At 37.8% G+C, this 22034-nt stretch overlaps 1 protein-coding gene across 2 annotated transcripts in view; it reads right to left on the bottom strand.

Moving 5' to 3' along the window:
* The window catches only part of GABRB1 (gamma-aminobutyric acid type A receptor subunit beta1), a 393971-nt gene that overhangs the window by 243604 nt on the left and 128333 nt on the right, over window positions 1-22034 (bottom strand). For both annotated transcript variants that reach the window (XM_032334222.1, XM_032334220.1), the window contains exon 4: window positions 19655-19875. In XM_032334222.1, the coding sequence (XP_032190113.1) occupies window positions 19655-19875 (221 nt within the window). The remainder of the gene's footprint in view (window positions 1-19654; window positions 19876-22034) is intronic.

Genomic DNA, 22034 nt, shown 5'->3' with positions numbered 1-22034 from the left:
AAACTGGATTTATAATTTGAGAATATCACCCACGGACACTAGCTGATCATCTAGTGTGTGGTAACGCCAGGTCAAATCTTGTGTCTTATTATCGTATGATCTCTCTGATATGAGGAATTTGAGAGGCAGGGTGAGGGTGGGGGGAAGGGAGGGGAAAATGAAACCAGATGGGATGGGGAGGGAAACAAACCATAAGACACTCTTAATCTCAGGAAACAAACTGAGGGCTGCTGGAGGGTCTAGGGGGAGGGATGGGGTGGTTGGGCTGTGGACATTGGAGGGGGTATGTGCTATGGTGAGTGCTGTGAACTGTGTAAGACTGATGATTCACAGACCTGTACCCTTGGGGCAAATAATACACTATATGTTAATTAAAAAAAAAAAAAACTCCATACACACACACACACACACACACACAAACCCCTTGTGTCTTACTTCTAAGTGTGTGTTCTAACTAGGGCCTAATGCCCTCGCAGCTCTGGAGAGCAGGCACAAGGCGGTAGCAGAGGCACGGTCACCTCAGAGACACAGACAATTACAGTTACCTCTGACCTTGGTCTGGCATACTAGTTGAGTTGGCCTGGTATTCTACTTCCAGAAGCAGTCACATTGCCACTCCTGTTACCCTTTTGATGCCTGTGATTTTGTTCCTAAGGCCTTGCGAAAACAAAAAGGAGTTTCTACTCTGTTTCTACAACATTTGGAGCAGAGGGAAAATGACAGGATAGACAACAGGGAGGGAATGTGCCTTTGCTGTGTTCCAGATGCTCATCAGTGGCTCTGGCTTAGAGCAGAGGACTAATAGCCTCTTATATTCCAAACTTTAACTTAAATTCATGATCTTATTTCAGTGGACTAATCCCAAAGTCCTAGTGGATGCATTATGATTCAGAGTGTAAGCTTGTTTGAGCCCAATGCCAATTCTTGACTCTCCTAATAGAAGGAAGAGAAGGGAGCATAACCAGGGAATAGAGCTGGAGCACAGAGCTCTTTCTCAAATCTGTTCTTGCAGCTGCTGAAGGTCATGGGCTAAAGGATTTCTCCAGCGCCATGTCAGACCCTCAGGTATTGCAGAGATTGTCCTGGCAGCATCACATCTGTTTAACTGGACATTAGTTTTCTGTTTTCTTTAGGATAGACCATATAGTCTCATTATTTTGCTATTCTTTCCTTTTGACTCTTCTCAGACACTGGAAAGAAGTAAAACCTCCATTTTGATCAAGTAAATGACTTAAGAGTACAGCCCATGATTCTCACAGGCTTGAAGTAGTAACATTTTAAACTTCTTCACAATAAAGATGGAGATAAAAACAGAACATGAAAGTCGAACCTATAATAAAGAAACACATTATACTGTGTGTTCTCTGTAGTAAACCATAAATGCTATATACAACTGTAGTCCCTAATTTTATTAAGATTCTTAGCAGAAATCAAATCTCTTGGCATCTCATTTGGCATAGGAGTTTCCAGCTGAAAGACACAATGGAGGCTGATGTTCAGATACTCTTCATCTTTTCCTAAAAACAGCATTCCTCAGTGCCATTTTTATATGGAGTGAATAAAAAGGACTCTATATTTTCAGCACACATAGTTCCTTGGTACAGAATTATCCTGTGACACAAAAGATGAAAGTATATACGCTTGAAAATAATGAGTAATACCAGAGGTGCCTGCACCAAGATAATGGCTTTGTTCTTGTCTGGTCCCACTAATCCCATGACTCAAAAAAACTTAAGAACATAAAAAATGAAATTCCTCTTCCTCATCCAGTTTGAACAAACCTTCACAGATTCTAAAAGGTTAAGAACAGACATCATCAAAACTAATCCCAATGATTCTGTAAGGGTCATGAAAGAGCCTTCCATTTAATCTTGAAAGCAGTGGCACCCCCCACAAGAAAGTGGAAAAACACTTTAAAAAGATAGGCTCTTAACCCCGTAGAGCAGGACCTAAGAATAGGAATAACTACCATTTATTGAGTGCTTACTATATGATGGGCACGTAGCTATGCATCTTAGATGAATTTCTCATTTAATTATCTCAACAGTCATATCCCATTGGCACTATTATGATGCTATTAAAGAAACTGTTGCATAGACAGGTTAATTGACATGTCCAAGGTCGCAGAGCTGACATACTGGAGAATTATAATGATTACATCCAAGGACTGGCTGCCTCCACCATCCATGCTTTTAATCTCTGTGATTAATGTTTCTGTTAGCTCCATAACAATGTAGAGTTACAATGCATCTAATAATCCACTTAATCAACCTCACACTCAGGGCTGGAATTCTATTTGCAGCATTTTTGACAAATATGTGTACCCGTCCAAGTTTTGTCTAAACATTGATAGTAATAGAAAGGCCAGCATGAGAGAAAGGTAAGAGAAAAACAAAAACAAGCAAGATATGTTTTTCCTTTCACTTCACAAACATTAGTTTTTATTAAAACCTGAAAGATGGATATCACTACAGACATTAAATGGATAAGGAAACTGAGGTTCAGCAGAATTGTGCAAGTGATCCTGAGACATGCAACCAGTAAATGGTGGGGCTTGTTTTTCTGATTCGGAACCTTGAGTTCTTTCCTTTCCACCAGCCTACCTATCTCTTTAGAGATAGGTAGTAAGAAGGCATTAATTCTAGTTTTTGTTTTTTAAAGATTTATTTATGTATTTGACAGAGAGAGATCACAAGTAGGCAGAGAGGCAGGCAGAGAGAGGTGGGGAAGCAGGCTCCGGGCTGAGCAGAGAGCCCGATGCGGGGTTCGATCCCAGGACCCTGGGATCATGACCCGAACCGAAGGCAGAGGCTTTAACCCGCTGAGCCACCCAGGCACCCCTAGTTCCGGTTTTGAATGTAGGGCAAATGTTTATAGTACACTTTTTTTTCACATCAGGCTAATAAAATCAGACAAATGGGACTGATATATTCCTTCAAAATTTCCCATGTTGATCTTCTTTCAAAAGCAACATAGAGTAAGGAGCACTTGGGGGGCTCGGTCAGTTAAGTGTCGGCCTTCGGCTCAGGTCATGATCTCAGGGTCCTCGGATGGAGCCCTGACTGAGCTCCCTGCTCAGTGGGGAGTCTGCTTCTCCCTCTGCCCACCACCCACTCCCAGCTCTTGTTCTCTCCCTCAAAACTCAAGCAACTAGAGCAGCATCTCATCTGCGGCTCTAAAGAGAGATAAAAAGATCTAAGAGTGTTAATCTTCAGAGGTTCTTTACAGATTTACTGTCTGCATACAGACAGAGTCCCCTGTCCTTTGCCATGCCAGCTGTGTTTCTCTGGACTGTCAATGTTATTCTTAAGATGTATAATCCAGAACTGAGAAAAAACAGTCCAATCAAGACCTGATATTGGGATAAACACTGTGTTTCTATTAGAATAGTGGTGGGGCACCTGGGTGGCTCAGTTGGTTAAGTGGCTGTCTTCGGCTCAGGTCATGATCCCAGAGTCCTGGGATCAAGACCCACATCAGGCTCCCTGCTCAGCAGAGAGCCTTCTTCTCCCTCTTCCTCTGCCTGCTGCTATGCCTACTTGTGGTCTTTCTCTCTCTAACAAGTAAATAAAATCTTAAAAAAAAAAAAAGAATAGTGGTTAAGCATTTAGGCCAGGAAATCAGATTGCTTGATTTCAACTTCTGGCTCATTCACTTTCCAGCTATATGATCTTAAATAAGTTTTTGTTGTTGTTGTTTTTGTTTTTTAACTTCTTGATGCCTCAGTTTTCTCATTTTAAATGGGAGAAAATGGGAACACCCATCTTAAGAATTCATTGTGAATTGGTTGTGATGATTAAATGCTACCACCAAGTTATTCTACTATTTGAGTTTGTACCCATAACTCCCGCTTTTTCTCCTATTACAATAAATGAACTGCTCATGCCCTTATCTAAGGGCCAAGACTCCACTTTGGCAGGAGGTCCTATCCCTTCATGACTAATTGGACTGTACAAAAGCCATAGTCAGGGAGATATAGTTAAAAGCAAGATTGAGGTTTAAAAGGAATAAGCAAAATGGTAAGTGCATCATTTGCTTGGTATGTGCTAACTGTGGTATGCATGGGTGGTATGCATTGTGGGAAAAGAAGTACCCATTGCGGGAGAAGAAGTATGAAAAACAGACTCTATTCTCAAAAGATGTTACAGTGTTTGGGGAGATGAGAGTAACATAGTAAACAATAGTTTATTGGGGAAGACATTTCATAATTAAGTGCTATCTTTGAAAGTGTTTTCGAGTTCTGTATTACTATGGGACGGGAAACCTATGAGGTTTAAGGTAGCTATAGAAGATTTTGGGAAAGATGTTTTCTCTAAATTGGGTCTTGGAAGGTGAGCAATACACTGGTAAAAGAAAGGAAAAGGCTTTTCATTGATTAGTTAAAGAAAAGGGGAACTACTGACAGAGGCTAGGAAATGAGAATAGTCTAGTAATTAAGGAAAGTAAAACGAAACCCACACTTGCGGTCTAAGACTTCACGGTTGGACAAAATCTTAAATGAGGCTGTGTAACAAGGGTAGATCTAATTGTGAAGTGTCATGAATCTCTGGAGAAAAGTTTTGACTTGATGTGGTAGGTAATTGGGAATCAGTAGGTTCCTCAATAAGAGAATGGCATGATGAAACAAATCTGCTGATGGGCTACAAGATAGAATAGAAAGAGAAGAGATGTAAAAGAACTGGTAAAAACCCCAAAGTTAAGAAAGCCTGAATTTGGTCTTTAGAATGAGCATTCTATTGGCCTAAAGCCTTCCTGAGCAAATGTAATGAATATAATATTAAAAATAACTTTTATAATTTTGAATTTTATGATTTTTTTATCTGCAAGTAACTTGCAGATGTAATGTTATATTTGGAGGCGTTTAATCAATAATTGTTATTTTGATCTCACAGTTTTCAATTTGGAAGCCGTTAAGCTTTGCTTCTCATGTCTCAGATATTTTTACAAAACGTTGAAGCACTGGCAGGTCCTGGGACCTGAGACTGTCTTGTTAGAGTATAAAATATTCTTGGAAGAGATGAAGTTCTTTTTTCCTGGTATTGTCCACTCTAATAGAGAAGATAGAGAAATTCAAACTGCACATATATGATCACAGCACCTTAAGCAGCACTCATGAATCTTTGGGATTTCACTTCAGTTATTGAAGTTTAATGACCCAGATTTTCAAAGCAATCAGTTGTTTGGATTCTAGAGCAATACATTTCTCCATCTTCAGTAATCCTTTGATGTTTAGGAAGAACAAAGAATTGTGCTTTAAGCAACTTTCTTCCAAAAACAGAGTAGGAATGTGAGGATTTAATAAAAATAAATAAAAACTGTATTTACATTATTGATTGTTATTGAAGCGTCTACCACTACTTCGCAATTAGAAGGAAATGGATCAGGAAGCTTTATGGGCTCCAGGTCTTTGTGGTTTCATTAAAGGTTGTCTTTGCCCCCCATAGCTCTATCCCTGTCTTTATTAAAAAGAAGAAAACAAGGTTTAGGAAAGATTAATCTACAATTTTCCTAAAAGATATAGAAAAGCAAGGATCAATTCATTGGACAAAGAGCTACTTTTTTTTTTTTTTTTTTTTAGTTGTAAGTGTGTGTTTGTAAGTTTTGCAAGTGTGTACCCGTGCTCATACATCCTACTGTGCTAGGAAGACATGCCAAAAAATCAAGATAGAAGTCCAGGGAATATAATTTTTTTAAAAAGCTTGGCAAATGAGTCTGATAAATAGCTCCACTCTCCAGCAAGAATCACTAAATCAGGCTAATATTGAAGATTAAATATTCTAAGAAAAAAAAAGAATGTAGTTTTCAAAGTGAAGCTTGAATTAATAAATGAGAGTCAAATGATAAGAGAATCAAAATTATGTTTGCCATAGGAAAAAAAGAAAAAAGAGAATAGAAACTCCAGTAGCAGGTTAAAAACACATAAGAAAATAAGTATATGATAATGGCAGTATTTCAAATCAGTATAGGCACGGAGAACCTGGTAATGTCATGGTAGAACAACTGGACGACAATACAGGAAATGATATATTGGACCTATTCCTCATGCCATATGCCAGGACAACTTCTTTTTTTTTTCTTTTCTTTTTTGTAAAAAATTTTCAGCGTAATAGTATTCATTGTTTTTGCACCACACCCAGTGCTCTATGCAATCCGTGTGCTCTCCAATACCCACCACCTGGTTCCCCCAACCTCCCACCCCCCGCCCCTTCAAAACCCTTAGATTGTTTTTCAGAGTCCATAGCCTCTCATGGCTTACCTCACCTTCCAATTTCCCTCAACTCCCTTCTCCTCTCCATCTCCCCTTGTCCTCCATGCTATTTGTTATGTCCCACAAATAAGTGAAACCATATGATAATGGACTCTCTCTGCTTGACTTATTTAATATAACTTTTATGCCCTAGAAAGAACAAAGCATACTCTATTTGGACTAACAGTACTCACTACTTCCAAACAGAAGGGGAAAGCGGGCTATGCAGGAAAACATTTTTTCTCCAAAATGTGTTTTGTGGTTTGACACTCCAAAGGATGAGGCATTAATTCTAGTAAATATTGCATTATTGTTCCATTACTTCTTTTAGACGTAATTGAGCAATATTAGGTTTACTGCAAATAGGTTCTATTAACACCACTGAGATTACTTATGGCTGGAACTGGAGGGGATTATGTTAAGTGAAGTAAATCAAGCAGAGAAAGACAATTATCATATGGTTTTACTCATATGTGGAACATAAGCAACAGCACGGAGGAACACAAGGGAAAGGAGGGAAATCCAGACAGAGAAATCAGAGAGGCAGATGAGCCATGAGAGACTGTGGACCCAGAGAAACAATCTGGGGGTTTCAGAGGGGAAGGGAGCAGGGGGAGGGGTAACAGGGTGATGGGTATTGAGGAGACACATGGTATTGAGGATGCACCTTGCTGTGATGAATACTTAACTAATGAATCATTGAACACTACATAAAAAGCTAATTATGTGCCATGCAGTGGCCAACTAAACATAACAAAAGTAAATAAATAAATGTATATGTGTTTAATAAAAAAATAAATTAATATTCTTCTAAGAGATCTAACCTTAAACAAAATGTTTTCTATTGCAGTTTAATAGCATATGGCTGCTTCCAGAAATTCTCCATGACATTTCTGTTCTGGTCTAGAATAGACTACTGCTTCCATAATGGCATGGAATGCTGCATAATCCATAAACATCGTGTTACATTGGTCGCCCCACATCTGGGAAGTTATATTATTATACTTAAAAATAAAAATTGAGGGTTTTGGAGGGGAGGGAGGGGGGTGTTGGGTGAGCCCGGTGGTGGGTATTAAGGAGGGCACGTATTACATGGAGCACTGGGTGTGGTGCATAAACAATGACTCTTGGAACACGGGAAGAAATGAAATAAAATTTAAATATCCAAATAAATAAAAATATCCAAATATATAAAAAGTGACATAACAGGCTGAGTATTACCTGTGATAGACAAACCAAAGTGGAATTTTAGGTTTGCGAAACATACTCTGGCTTCCCTTTGGTATTCAAAATGAGAAGGTGAATTGCAGTAGAAACAGCTGGTGGCCTCTGGGGAGGTCATTTCATAATCTGAGACACAGACACTGAAAGGGAGGCTAGCTTTCACTTGGTGTCTGAAAAGATTAGTAGAGAAAATTTAGGGCTCTATTTCGATGATGATCGTTATTATGTCTACAGCATGTGTTTGTTATCTACATGTACTTATACCACAAGTTTCAAACAAGGTAAGTCAGCGCTCGTCAGGCCCTTACTAGGTATCAGAGAATGTTGTTAAGTCCTTTACTGTATTAATTTACTTAACCTCAGTAATACCCCACAAGATAAGTAATAGTGTTATCTCAATTCTATCAATGAGGAAAGACCATTGTAAGTAGAATGTGGCTAAGCATTTTTATATTTTAATAAAATTCCTAGCTTAGATGCTTTTAACATCTATTTTTTAAAAGAATAATTTTTTACATACAGAAGTAATGAAAGTTTCCTTTAAAAATATATATGCATATTGGGGCACCTGGGTGGCTCAGTGGGTTATGCCCCTGCCTTCGGCTCAGGTCGTGGTCTCACAGGATAGAGCCCCATATCTGGCTCTCTGCTCAGTGGGGAGCCCACTTCCCCCTCTCTCTCTACCTGCCTCTCTGCCTGCTTGTGATCTCGCTCTCTGTCAAATAAATAAATAAAATCTTTAAAACAAAAAAATATATATGCATACTTACATAAGCAAAAAAGGAGTCAAAAGGCAAAAAGTCATTTTGGATGATATGCCGTTGTGGCAAAAATCATGGAAGTGGTACTAAAATACTGAAGCTGGAAATGATGGTTTAATGGAATCAACTGAGGGTCATGAAGATTACTTTTAAAATGTCACCAATGGTTGTCACAACCTAATACATCTTCTTGGAAATGGTGTTGTTTGCCATATTATGATTAGTATCTAAAAAAATAAGACACAACTTTAAAATATTTGGTTTGCCTTTCTTTTATAGTTTCTTCTTCTTCTTTTTTTTTTTTTTAAAGATTGTATTTATTTATTTGACAGATCACAAGTAGGTAGAGAAGCAGGCAGACAGAGAGGGGGAAGCAGGCTCCCCACTGAGCAGAGAGCCCAATGCGGGGCTCGATCCCAGGACCCTGAGATCATGACCTGAGCCAAAGGCGGAGGCTTAACCCACTGAGCCACCCAGGTGCCCCTGTTTCTTCTTCTTTCCTTCCTTCCTTTCTCCCTCCCTCCCTTTCTCTTTCCTCCCTCTCTCCATCCCCGTTCTCTCTCTCGGCCTCCCTGCCTTTTTGCCTTTCCTCCTGCCTGCCTTCCACCCTTCCATCTTTCTTTCTCCTTCTTACATGTTTTTCTCTCATTCTTTTCTCCTTTCCTGAGAGTCCAGATTTGATATTATTCCAAGAGAGACTCAATCAAGGTTAAGAAGGTTGAGATGAGGTTCTTTTCTTTTTTTTTTTTTTTTTTTTATAATTTAGGGTCACTGTTTTTACTTAATCTTCTACATTAATTTATTTAATTTTTTATCATAATGACACATCCACAGATCACATGGCCACACAATAGTTATACTAATTGCATAATTATTTAAATTGGTCTTTTAGAACTTGAATTAGTCACAACACCGTATTTATCAAAAAGGAGACCCTTGGGGTGCCTGGATGGCTCAGTCAGTTAAGCGTCTGCCTTTAGATCGGGTCATCATCCTAGGGGCCTGGGATCGAGCTCCCTGCCCAGCAGGGAGCTTGCTTCTCCCTCTCCTCCCACTCCTGTTCTCTCTCACTATCTGTCTCTTTCTCTCTTTCTCTCTCTCGAATAAAAAAAAAAAGAGAGACTCTTGGAGTGACTAGGCGGGTGGCTCAGTCGGTTAAGTGGCTGCCTTTGGCTCAGGTCATGATCTCAGGGTCTTGTGATCGAGGCCCACATCAAGTTCTCTGCTGAGCGAGGAGTATCCCTCCCCCTCTTCCCCTTTGCCTCCTTATGCTCTCTCTCAAATAAGTAAATAAAATCTTAAAAAAAGGAGATCCTAACAAATAATCATAAAAGATGTTCCTATTTAGATAGATGATTAAAGAACATGAAAAATAAAAATAAAAACTTTGAAAAGCAAAAATAGCAGCTCTTTCACTGGCGAACAATTCAAATAGCTTTCTCTGTATGCCACTGACGAAACTCTAAAATGTAAGTCAACTACAGTGTGACGGGAATAGCAATATTATGCTGTTTGGTGGGAATTATAAAGAGCATCTCCAGGCATTCCTCCTAATAGAGTGAGCTACCTATTCCTTATGCATGGCCTGTTGTTTCTCTCTTCCATTCGAAGTAAGAAGTTTCTTTCTCTTAACAGGAAACATTTGTCGATACCAGCCAGCCTTCCTCTGTGAACGCTGCATCAGCCCATGTATTTATTCTCCACAATCAACACAACAATATCTTTGCCCAGCATATCTCACAGGAAGCTCTGTGTGATCTGCCCAGGACTCCTGTAGGTAATCATAACCCCTCTCTACACAGACAGTCTGTAGGAGAGAGAAGTCATTTTTTCAGGGTGTGCAATCAATGTAGAGAGCTAATATGAAACATTTAGGACCCCAAACTGCTTTATAAATCAATAGTGTTTTCTTTTTTCTTTCTGGATCAGTATTATTAAAATAATTGCCTTTACTTTTTACTTTGCTTTAGCATGAAGACCAAGGCAAGACAAGAGGATCCTTCAAGGAATAGTGGGAAACTCTGTTTTTCTTTTATATTCAATAAATGTAGTCATTGATTTCATTCTCATGCACAATGCATGGTCAGGCACTGTCAAGAACATCAAAAAATCAATGCAGAGTCAGGCTAGGTAAGCAAATATGGTAGGGGAGTTCTCAAAATCCCTCTCAGACCACAGGTTTCTGGTTAACATTAAATTTATTTCTGAAACCTAAATTTAGAAGCTTCTCTTTGGAATCTGGAGTCATTTGCATGTGTTAGAAAACCTGACAAAGTCATGTACATTTTATAAAGCTCACACACTTGGCAGAGCTATACCCATGTGTGTTATGGACCCTCTCCAATTATTTTCATTTCTATAATGGTGAGCAATGAAAGCATCAGACATAGGTGACTGTCTTCCCATCAACATCTGCAGGGAAAGGCAAGCTTAAACAGCACAGAGAAAGGCTTCTCTGTGCAGGGGTTAAGAGTGCAGGCTGAAATGAGGGAAGTTGGATTAAAATCTGCTTTCAGCATTATGTAAGGTGGTTTCCAAAATCACCTCCCAAGATAAAGAATAGTAGGTATACTCTACTACCTTCCAGCCAAGGTGGTGAGTACGTGTGCATGTCTGTTATCTTAGAAGGAAAATCTTAAAGCAAATTAAAATGCTACAGGGGAAGAAAATGGAAGAAAGTCAGGACCACAGCAGAAGTAAGATTTCTTTTGTTTCATTGTTTGACTTTAGAACTATGTAAATGTTTTATATAATTATGAAATAGAATTAAATCAAATTTTAAGAATCCAAACCAAAAGCAAAATGTATTTCTTTAAATGGTGGCTTAGCCATATAGTAAGGCACCGAAGTTTAAAATGTAACTTTAAAAACAGTAATTCTACTCTGTGTCCCTAACAGGATACACCCTCAAGGCAAGAATACTGGGAAGAAATCTTAACTTGTTTTTGGTAATCTCATCATTAGTAACAATAAAGTTGGTATTTTTATTAAAAAAATATGTACACATATATATTATATATATATATATAACAGGATTAAATAAATAATTATGCTAATACATTAGGAATCAATATTTTTAAAGAGGATGAAAGAAACAAACATAAAATCAAAGAGGTTGAATAAAAGCCCTATAATTTTAAATTTGAATCAGAAATATCAATACGTGATCTGTTTCTTCTACTTCTGGAATAGACAATGTGCAAGCTGATGGATCAAAAGACAAAGGAGCTATCAATGATTACTGATGTCATGTTCAAACACCTCAGGAACCAACTTAATGGGGCTGCCAGTGGCCAAAGATAAGACAACATGAGGATGGAAATGGGACAGGCATACCTGTTTCAACCTGTGACTTCATAAGGATACACACACAAGAAAACATCAAAACGCCAAACTTCAGTGGTGTTTGGGAGATTCTAGGGAAACAACCAGCTATTTTGAAAACTGCTAAATAAAGGGAAACTATCAAGCATTTATGCCGCCTTCATTGCAACAACTTAATCTCAGAATTACCCAATTGGTGAGGAAAAGTTCTTGCTTAGAGAATAATCTAGCTAATAATTAAAGAAGGAAAATATCACCATTTTGCAATTTCTAAATCAGTTTTGGCCAAGACTATCAGTGGCTGCTAAAATTGCCATGGCCTGAGTTGTGTCCCCCGAAATTCATCTGTTGAAATCCTAACACCCAATACCTGAGTGTGACCTTGGTTGGAGGTAGGATCTTTATGGAGGTAATCAATTTAAAGTGAGATCATTAGGGTAGGCCCTAATCCAACATCACCAGTGTCCTTTAAGGAAAGGACACAGAGGTACACACAGAGAGAAGGTGATATGAGGCGACGCAGGGAGAAACCAGCCATGCTAAGGAGAGAGACCTAGAACCAATCCTTCCCTCATAGCCCCCGGAGGAACTAACCTTGTTGGCTCCAGATCTGGGAGACTACATATTCCTGTTGGCACCCATTCTGTGGTGCTTTGCTATAGCAGTCTCAGCAAACTAATAGAATTACATAAAAATGAACAGGATTATTATAATGGATAGATCAAGCTGTCAATGCCTAAATCTGCTCATCAATCTTCACATCACAGAGAGAGTCAGGCGTTTTGTGTCTCATGCTAGAAGTGGACAAGATGACTTATGAAGCAGTATTGTCAAAGCCCAACAAAACAACTAGTCTCAATCTGATCAAGCCTCAGGTAGAAGGCAGAGGAAAACATTTGCAACAAGAGGATGTAATCACAAAAAAACCCCACATGTTTTCTTAAAATAATTTACAAGGAGGGAAATAAAGGAACAGTGAACATTTAGAGTAAAAAGAGATTTTAGATATTTTATTAGTCAAATGAAATGTGTGTACTTGTTTGATCTTGACAATAAATTATGAGCAAGGAAAGTTACGTTAGGTTCTCTAAGTGTTGGTACATAGCATAATAATGGTACATAGTTCATAGTGTTGTGGTAAAGATCAAGTATGACAATAGAAGTAGAGCACTCAGCTTAGTATAATCTCAACTACTTATATAGTTGGCTTAGCTCATTTATATACCCAGATATTAGTATAGCAATCATGCATGGTATAGTTTCAATTATTTATATACTTTGGTATTGGCTAAATTCCTTGATACAACTGCTATCAATATTAAATGCTGTGATAGGTATTACTTAATTTTTATGTGCTTACAATATGTCCACACAAGCCTAAATGACACTCAACATACTTACAAGGTCCAATCTGAGCCAGTATTGGGCCAAATTGATTTTCACTATTCATTATACTTCCCATTCTCACATGGATCCTCAAAACCACCTGGTCCCAAGCTCACCTTTGGTAGAAGATGCAGGAAAGAGGCATTGTGAGTTTTGGGAAGAAAAGCCAAGGAAAGGGTTAGGAGGGAAACACAAAAGGAAAGGCAGTCTTTAGGAAGGTTAAGTATTCCACTAAATATGATCCCAGAATTCAGTCATTCCATGCCTGCCATTTTCAGGAAAGACAAACACTGTCTTTCAGCCTCCACAGGGTCGGGCCTTAGAAAGAATCAGTGTTTTCAGCCAGCTGGATCATGTTTGGACAAGAGGCAGAACACATCTGGTCATTAATAGTGATAATTGCTCTTTGGTTAAGAGCCATCATTTAGATATAGGAAATGTTGCAGCTGACAGCGATTGTGAGTCAGGTGACTGCATCCTACAAATTTCCATTTCAATTTTTCAAACATTTATTTGGTTTGAGAGAGGGGATCAAAGGTTAAGGAAATAAAGTTCACATTTTCAGCAGATAGATTGGTATCAATCTTGTTGGTATCACAGGAAAATAATCCTAAAACACAGAAAGATATAACATCAAAAGAGTATTAGAAATTCATGGGCTTACGTGGGATTAAAGCAAAGTAAGGCATCAAATCAAGGGAGTTTTTATCTGGTTAAAATGATTGTGAAAGTCCTCATAGAGAAAGTGGAATTTCAAAGAGGCTTTTAAGAAAAAGGAGTAAGATTATGCTGAGTGAAATAAGTCAGAAAGAGTCAATTATCATATGGTTTCACTTATTTGTGGAGCATAACAAATAACATGGAGGACATAGGGAGATGGAGAGGAGAAGGGAGTTGAGGGAAATTGGAAGGGGAGATGAACCATGAGAGACTATGGACTCTGAAAAACAATCTAAGGGTTTTGAAGGGTCAGGGGATGGGAGGTTAGGGGAGCCAGGTGGTGGGTATTAAGGAGGGCACGGATTGCATAGAGCACTGGGTGTGGTGCAAAAACAATGAATTCTGTTACAATGAAAAGAAATAAAAAAGAAAGAAAGAAAGAAAAAGGAGTAAGATGGGAGATAGTGGTAGAGTGAGGGGAAGAGGTTTGGGGATAGAGAAGGGAGAACATTTCACAGGGCTCTAAGTTCTTCGGATAAAATACAGGATGCCCAGTTAAATTTGAATTTCAGATACATAGCAAATAGTTTTTTAGTATAAATATGATCTATTTGGGCCATATATTTGGGTCATACTTGAGTTTGAAACACCCTGAATGTGTTTAGAGAAACAAGTAAGTTGTTTTATAAAGATTTAGTCTTTGTAGAGGAAGGAAATGTCTAATGATGTGGGAAGGTTGTTTTGGTCACATACAGAAGGTTTTAGATTACAGACAGAAGAATAAAAAGGTGATTTTATGGGGACTGAGGAGAAATTTTATTTCCTGTAGAAGTGATATGATCTAACATGCACCATAGGAGAATAAGATGGCAGTGATGAGAACAGGAAAAATTGAGATACAAAATGGGCCAGGAAGTGACAGATAGTGAGGATGTTAATTTAGACAATGGGAATGATTTGTAAATGGACATCACTGAGATACAGCAGAGCAGAAACAATAAATTAGATCTCAGAAACGATAAATTGGACAAAAAGAGATGTGGAGTCAAAACTACAAGTTTATTCCTATTGACTTGGCAGATGACGATTTTTGTTCTCAGCTATATAAGGAGGAGAACCCGATTTTAGGGGGAAAAAACCCCAAAAAACCAGATACTACAAAATAGGGGTCATGTCAGGAGGCTCTGGCCAGGTGGGCATCCAGATACAGATGCTCAGGAAGCAATTACAAATATTTTTCTGAACTCAATAATTTGGAATTTTAGATATATAAGCTGTCACATCACTGAGTTGGTCAAACTTCAAGGAACCCCTCTAATTCACCATTAGAGGCAAGAGAGGAACCAGTGAAGGAAGAGGAAAAGGACTAGAAGAACAGCAATAATGAAAGAACTACACCAAGTCTTGGAAATCCAGAAGTCAAGGTCAGTCACCACTCTTAAATCATTCAGAGAACTCAAGAGTATAGATTGAGAAGCAACAACAGTGGTGCTGGTAATTTTGGAGAGCATTGTTTCAGGAAAGTAGCATGAGTGAAGCCACGGTTTTGGAGACTAAGGAGTAAATAAATGGAGAGGGAGTAGAGGAAACCAAAGATGTGAGATGTGAGAGGACTGGTGTTTGAGGACAAAACCAAGGGGAAGGAACCAGTGTGGTCGACGACTGATCTGCTAAAAGAAGGGAGCAAAGTCTGAATAGAGTATGCAGCAATGAAGTTAAATGCCTATGTGGAGAGACTGGCCTTCAAAAGAGGAGGAAATCATCCTCAGAGTTAAATGGGAGGAAAGACAGAAGATTAAGGATTTGATGCATGACTCTGTAGAATTTGGTTGTTTAGTCTCCACTTTTAAGTAAGAAAAGAAATGCCGTTATGTGTTTTGCAAGGAGCATGGTGGAGCAGTCATGGGACATGGATGTAAGTTTTGGTCTCCTGCCACCTCTTAGACATCTTTTAGTTAGATCTCGAGCAAAATGGAGGAGGAAGTAATAGTGACTGCGGTGTTGCTCCGTGGTATAATGCATTTTGTCACAGCAGAAGTAACCTGGGAGCAAAAAGCTTAAGGAATGGAGTCTCTTCCAAGTGCTGAGTGCCTGTTGCACAGAACCCTGGCTCCTGCAAAAGCACTAGTCTCCCATCAGACAGCACTTCATTATTTTAAAGTGTTAACACAACTGTGTGGTATTCCTTGTGTGTCAAGTCTGATTTGATGTCGTTGACAAAAATAGAAAACCAGCAATTCTATTCCTGTGGCTTCATAGGCATTGTTTGAGCATCTCAAAATGAGTTTGAATATATAGAAACATTTTTATTTAGTTTAATGATACAGTCTTGTGATTATGGACTACCCTGTTAAAGGGGCTTTCAGGTACATTCAGAAAACCCCATTGATCCCATCAATGCTAAAAACAACCCATTAGTGTATGGTCTCATTTCATAATAACTATCAGCTGGACTTACGGAAAGAGATAAGGCAAGAATTTCTTTCTCCTCATTATCCAACTCTAAAATAAGCATAGCTATGAATATGCCAATGCATATGTTATATGATAAGGCTTTTCTAGTACATGTGCTTAGGAAGTGATATATGACAGTTATTCTTGAAAAGGCAATTACAAAGAAAAAATGCAGATTGTCATTTCTGAGACTAGGAAGTGTTGTATCAGAAGAATTAAAATAAACATGCCTGACTATATAGGACCATAGAAGCAAGGGAAGTTAGTTTTGGAAGGGAATTTGGGGATCATTTTATGCAATCTCTTCCCTTTAAGACTGAGGAATCTGATGCCTAGAGGAGGAAATAGCTTACGGAGGAGCACAATCTAGTTCAGCTACAAGTCTTCTAATCCATAGTCACTGTCACAATGACAAATTTCTATCAGGCTTCTGAGGAATTATTTCCAGGTACATAATAGTGAACATATGGCATAGACTGGGCACTCAATGAATGTTTTCTTAATTATTTACTTTGAGAGAGGGAGAGAGCAAAGGAGAGAAAGAGAGAGAGAGAGAGAGCACTGGGTGAGAAGGGGGAAGGGCACAGGGGGATGGAGAGAGTGGGGAAAGAGTTTCAAGCAGACTATCCACTTAGCATGGAGCCCGATATAGGGCTTGATCTCAAGACCCTGTGATCTGAGCTTAAACCAAGACTTGGACGCTTAACTGACTGGGCTACCACCGAGATGCCCCGAAATATATATATATTTTTTTAATTGGACGACTATATCTCTGTTGTGGTTACTGATGCCCCAGGGAATTAGAGAATCATCCTCCATGTGCAGTTTTTCCAGCACCTGATAAGGCTATTATATAAGGCACAATGGCTTTAGAAAAATATAATTTAAATTTACCATGTAGTAACATAATCATTACTTCATTAGAATGTACCAGGGATTATTAATCCATTACTGCAGATGAAAGAACTAAGACTCAGTAAATTTGTATAACTTGTTCAAGGTCAAACAATCAGATATTGGAGTTTAAGCCTATTTTTGGTCCTTTGATTCCAGGTGTTATGATTTCTTTGCTGTATCTTATATTTTCTCCAGGATGTTTATAACCTCCAGGAAAAGAAAAACAAACCTGTGAGGGAAGAGGTAGGAAAGAAGACAAGGGAAGAGAAATACCAGAAATGGTGTGAAGCTCTTATAGAGAATGCTGCTGTCAAAAAGAGGTCAGAGTTCACATAATAAAGGAAGGATTTGTGTTTTCCTTTGGGAGATCCATTTGGGGGCTCCAAGCCTATGTTGGCTCCAAAGAGAAGAAAGCAATGTTGTGCAACTTGAAAGGAGGTGTTGACTTCTAAATGTGTTTGAAAGGCAGTGGGGTAGGAAAAGCACACATATGGGAATCAAGGTACCTGGATTTTAGTCCCAATTCTGCCATTACTTTCTTGTGCCCTTAGAAAAGGCCCTTCCTATTTTGTGGCTCAGTGTTATCAGTTTATAATGAAGTGTGTTCAACTTCATTGTCCTCAAATATTTTTCTTCCTTTCCATCAATTCCCATTGGTGGAGGCTACCAATAATGAGAAATGCCTGAAATGACACTGTAAACTGAGAATGCAACCCACTTTCTTGCCTGTATAAAATGTGGTTCCTTTTTCTTTCAAACAAAACTTTTTGTACATTCTTTATTAATCACATAAAGTGATTATACATGTAACTGATTAGCTTTCTAAGTTGGGTTATGGAAGTTTTCTCCCAGAATATTTTAGAAGAGTAGTTTGTCCCTTTATTCCTTGGTTATATCCAATAAAAGTTTCATAGATGACAAAAAATTACAAATGATTTCCAGTGTATGCATCATCGTTAATGATCACCGCTGATCTTGAATTAGTAGATTTTGTCAGTAATTATCAATACACTCATGGGAATTTTTTGTTTATTTTACCATATTTTTCTGAGAAACTTTTAGGTCAGAGATTTTAAATTAGAATTGAAAGCTCTTGGGGTACTGAAAAAGTGGAGAAATTACAAATATTATTCTGCAACCAATGCTGTTTTATTATGCAAATGAACTCCAAATCTAGCAACTAAATAATCAACCACTGGGTTAAGTTCAGAAGTTTTAGTGTAGAACTTATGCAGAAAAAAAGTGCAGTTGTTTTCACTTGCATATTGTTTTTGGATATTCATGAATGAACAGAAATTGTAGCATTTTATCCCTTACCTAGAGTGTTAGCTTGGTGTGGAAAGCATGCAAAGAATTTTAGAGGGCTTATGAAAACTCTAAAATAATGGGAAAATGAGTTTGTGAATATAGCTCTCTTCAGCTTCTCAAAGGGATTATGAATGGTGACAATACAGGTTAAAGAACCACTACTCTACATATCCTCTAATAACATGCCACAGTTCAGGTATTTCTTTGGCAAAATGGGACCTGATTTGGATTATAGCTCTAAAATTTTTAATAAACCTTTAACAAAATGAGGGTTAATAATAGACCACAAGTATATGATACCTCTTCTATACTTGAGTCCTAAAAATAAACAAAAAAAAATCCACTATAGTGCAAAACATTTTGATATAAATTAAACACAACCTAAATAAATGAAGGTATATCATATTCATGTATTAAAATTTTAAGATATTCATTCTCCCCAAGTTGATCTATAGAGTCAAGGCAATCTCAACTACAATTTCAGCAGACTTTTTGGGTAGAAATCAACAGAGTTGATTCTAAATGCTATAGGAAGAAGCACAAGTCCTAGAATATCCATAGCAATATTAAACAATAAGTACAAAGTTGAAGGATTTCCATGACTTTATGATTTACCATATAGTTATTCCATATAGTTATTATAATTAAAATACTGTGATACTGTTTGTGGATAGACACATACAACAATGGAACAGAGTAGAGCTTAGAACCAGACTTCCACTTATCCAGGCAAAAGTACCAAAACAATCTGGTGAGAAAAAAAGAATCTCTTCAGTAAATTATACAACTGCATATTCATATGGGAAAAATTGAACCTCAACCCTTGCCTTACATGAAACACAAACAATATGGCTCATAAACTTAAATACAAACATTAAGAGAGGGATTTAAGGGAATGAAAACACTATGAATCTTCTCAAAGTCACCACAAAATATTTTTCTACTTCTTAAAGATATTGTTTCCTAATTTTCTTTCATAATTAAGTAGCTATACCCAATACTTAGAATATATTTCAGTTCAACCTGGGTGGCTCTAAAATAATCAAGCAATCAGCTAGAAAAAGATTGAACTTCTACAATAAGTTGGGTATAAAATCTGGCAAACATACATTTTCTTATTACTCTGTTTATTATTGGAAGTTCAGGGCAAATAGTTCACTTACCTTTGATGAACAAAGTTGCCTAGATTTAGCTCCATTGATTTTCTTTCTCCAAAAGAGATTTTCTGGTCTTTAATAAAATTTTGTTACAGAAATTAAAGTGTCTATATATTCTCCTACTTGCTTCTCTTCCCACTGCCCATTCCCAAAAGTAAAAAAATAATAGTAATAATAAAACATAACAACAAGAACAACAATGATAATAGTGAACCATGCAACACAAAGTCATTTACCGGAGTCCGTAGAGAACTGTTCCATCAGGATGCAGTCGGATCATTCGATTTTTCACGGTAACCCCATGCACAAATGATTTCTTGTCATTCAGAAAATAGGTGTCTGGCACCCAGAGTTGGTCAGCTACCCTGTTGTCTAACGTGAGGTTTAGTGGGATTCCAGAATAAGAAAGTCTTTTGTCTTTCCAAGACTGCTGGAAATACATGGTGAGTGTATAATCCTGTGAAACAAATGAAACAAAAAACCAAAAATTTAAATTATCATCATCAAAGGCCTTTTGTCATGAAAGTGATAGTCTGTGATACTATATATTCTCAGAGATCCACTGTCCTGCTATCCCTGAAGTTACACGTGAATACACAGAAATTTGCACCTCCAAATATAGGCAACCAATAGGTTAGAAGTAATGGAGTAATAATTGAACGCAAGCACGAGTGTTCACTCCAATGTAGGGTAAATCCATTGAACTGAATTTTAAGGTTTGAAGTTAAGGTAATGATCATGGGGTAGGTCATAAAGGAAAGTTGTACTGAGAGAACCATGTCCACAAAAATCTACCTCTGGATATTACATTTATGGTACTTTTTTGGAGGGGAATGTTTGCTCAATAATAACTAAAAATTAATGTGCTTAACAGGAGAGGGTGTTTTCCAAATTGCAAATGTCTTTCGAATGAATACTGCTGTTTGCCTTATAAATGTCATCAATTACCATTATCTGGATCTTTCTAGCAAGTTACAACTTGTCTCCTGCTACTAAAAAGTAGTTTATAAAGCACGTTTGGATGGAGATATTTATTTGGCTTGAGCACTGAAATCAGTGGTGTAACTGCTCAATTATTTCTCTTATCCCATTCCTGCTTTGTTTTAAGAACTGGTTTGAGTTCAGAACTGGGTTTGTACTTGACTTTGTTTCCTCACTTCCTATAAAAGGTAACACTTAGGACATGCCGTCTGTATTTTTCTTTTTCCCACCCACATTTCCCCTGGCAGTAAGAGACAGGAATATTTGGGCTCAATAAATAGATGAAGCTACTAGAGAGGAACCATAATAATTATCTTAAGAGTTTTAGTTGTCTGTTTTTTTTTTTTTAAAGATTTTATTTATTTATTTGAAGAGAGAGATCACAAGTAGGCAGAGAGGCAGGCAGAGAGAGAGAGAGCAGAGAGCCCGATGCGGGACTCGATCCCAGGACCCTGAGATCATGACCTGAGCTGAAGGCAGTGGCTTAACCCACTGAGCCACCCAGGCGCCCCTAGTTGTCTGTTTTTAAAGAGTTCTATTAATTCAAAGTGTAATTGTCCATTAAAAAATGATACCAGTAAAATCATAGACTTTAAGATGTGAGTCCCAATGTAATAAAAACAGAAATAATCACTTCTTCTTTTCAAGGAAATTTATCTGTCAGCGGTGACTGTGAATGCTTTAGCAGCAGTTAAGAAAACACTGGATAACTCCTGCACATCGTCTGTGTACTACCATTGTTGCATAGAACACTAATCACATCATGGCTTACATCCGGACAAACCATACTTTATTTAGAACATTATATGGATGTATATGCATTTGTGAAAACTCCAAAATATAAGACAATATTCATTCTGGATAATGAGTTCCAGTGTCCTTTAACCATTACAGTGGAGAACACTTACACTGTTTACGCAGAAGGCATTGTGCAATAATTCAAAGCCATCCTTTCTTGTTCATTAGCTCTTCACTATCAATCACATAATATTAATCACACACACCTAAAAGGTCTAAAAGCTCCTTCCACTTTACCTACATTTAACCAAAAAGAAAATGCACAGGATTCTATACAATTCCCTTGTCCCCTGCAACTATTCTCATTTGCATCGTCTTCAATTTCTTAACATAACATCTTTTCGGAAGAAAAATGAACTCTGGGCAGAACTCAGAGGCAGACTCTGGGCCTTTGATTTCAAATACATTGATTCTAAGATCTACCACATGTAGAGCTATGTAATCATGAGTAACTTAATCCCCTGTATCTCAGATGCCTCATTTAAAAAATAAAAATAATAGCATTACTGGCTTATTATGAACATTACCTGGGAAAATTATGGTGAAGCCTCTTTAGAAACCGTAACATGCTAAACAAATATATTATCCTCAAAACTGTTGTTATTTAAGGATTAATATCATACTTCCACTTTGAGTGTGCACATTCATTTTCATAAGCATTTCTATTTTAAAAGAGATGGTTATGAAAAAAAGACCTTGTAGGCAGAAGGACCCCAATGACCATGAAAATAAATAGTCTGTGATCCATTGCAAGTCTTGGTGTCCAGTTCTTATTTGTAATTCAACCAAAGTGGGAAAATTAATAACTAGTCAAAGACAAGTTAATGTGGTAATGTA

This window comes from Mustela erminea, chromosome 2, assembly GCF_009829155.1.
Source record: "Mustela erminea isolate mMusErm1 chromosome 2, mMusErm1.Pri, whole genome shotgun sequence".
NCBI lineage: Eukaryota > Metazoa > Chordata > Mammalia > Carnivora > Mustelidae > Mustela > Mustela erminea.
The sequence above is the reverse complement of the archived record's forward strand: the minus strand, read 5'-3'. Positions and strand labels throughout refer to the sequence as shown.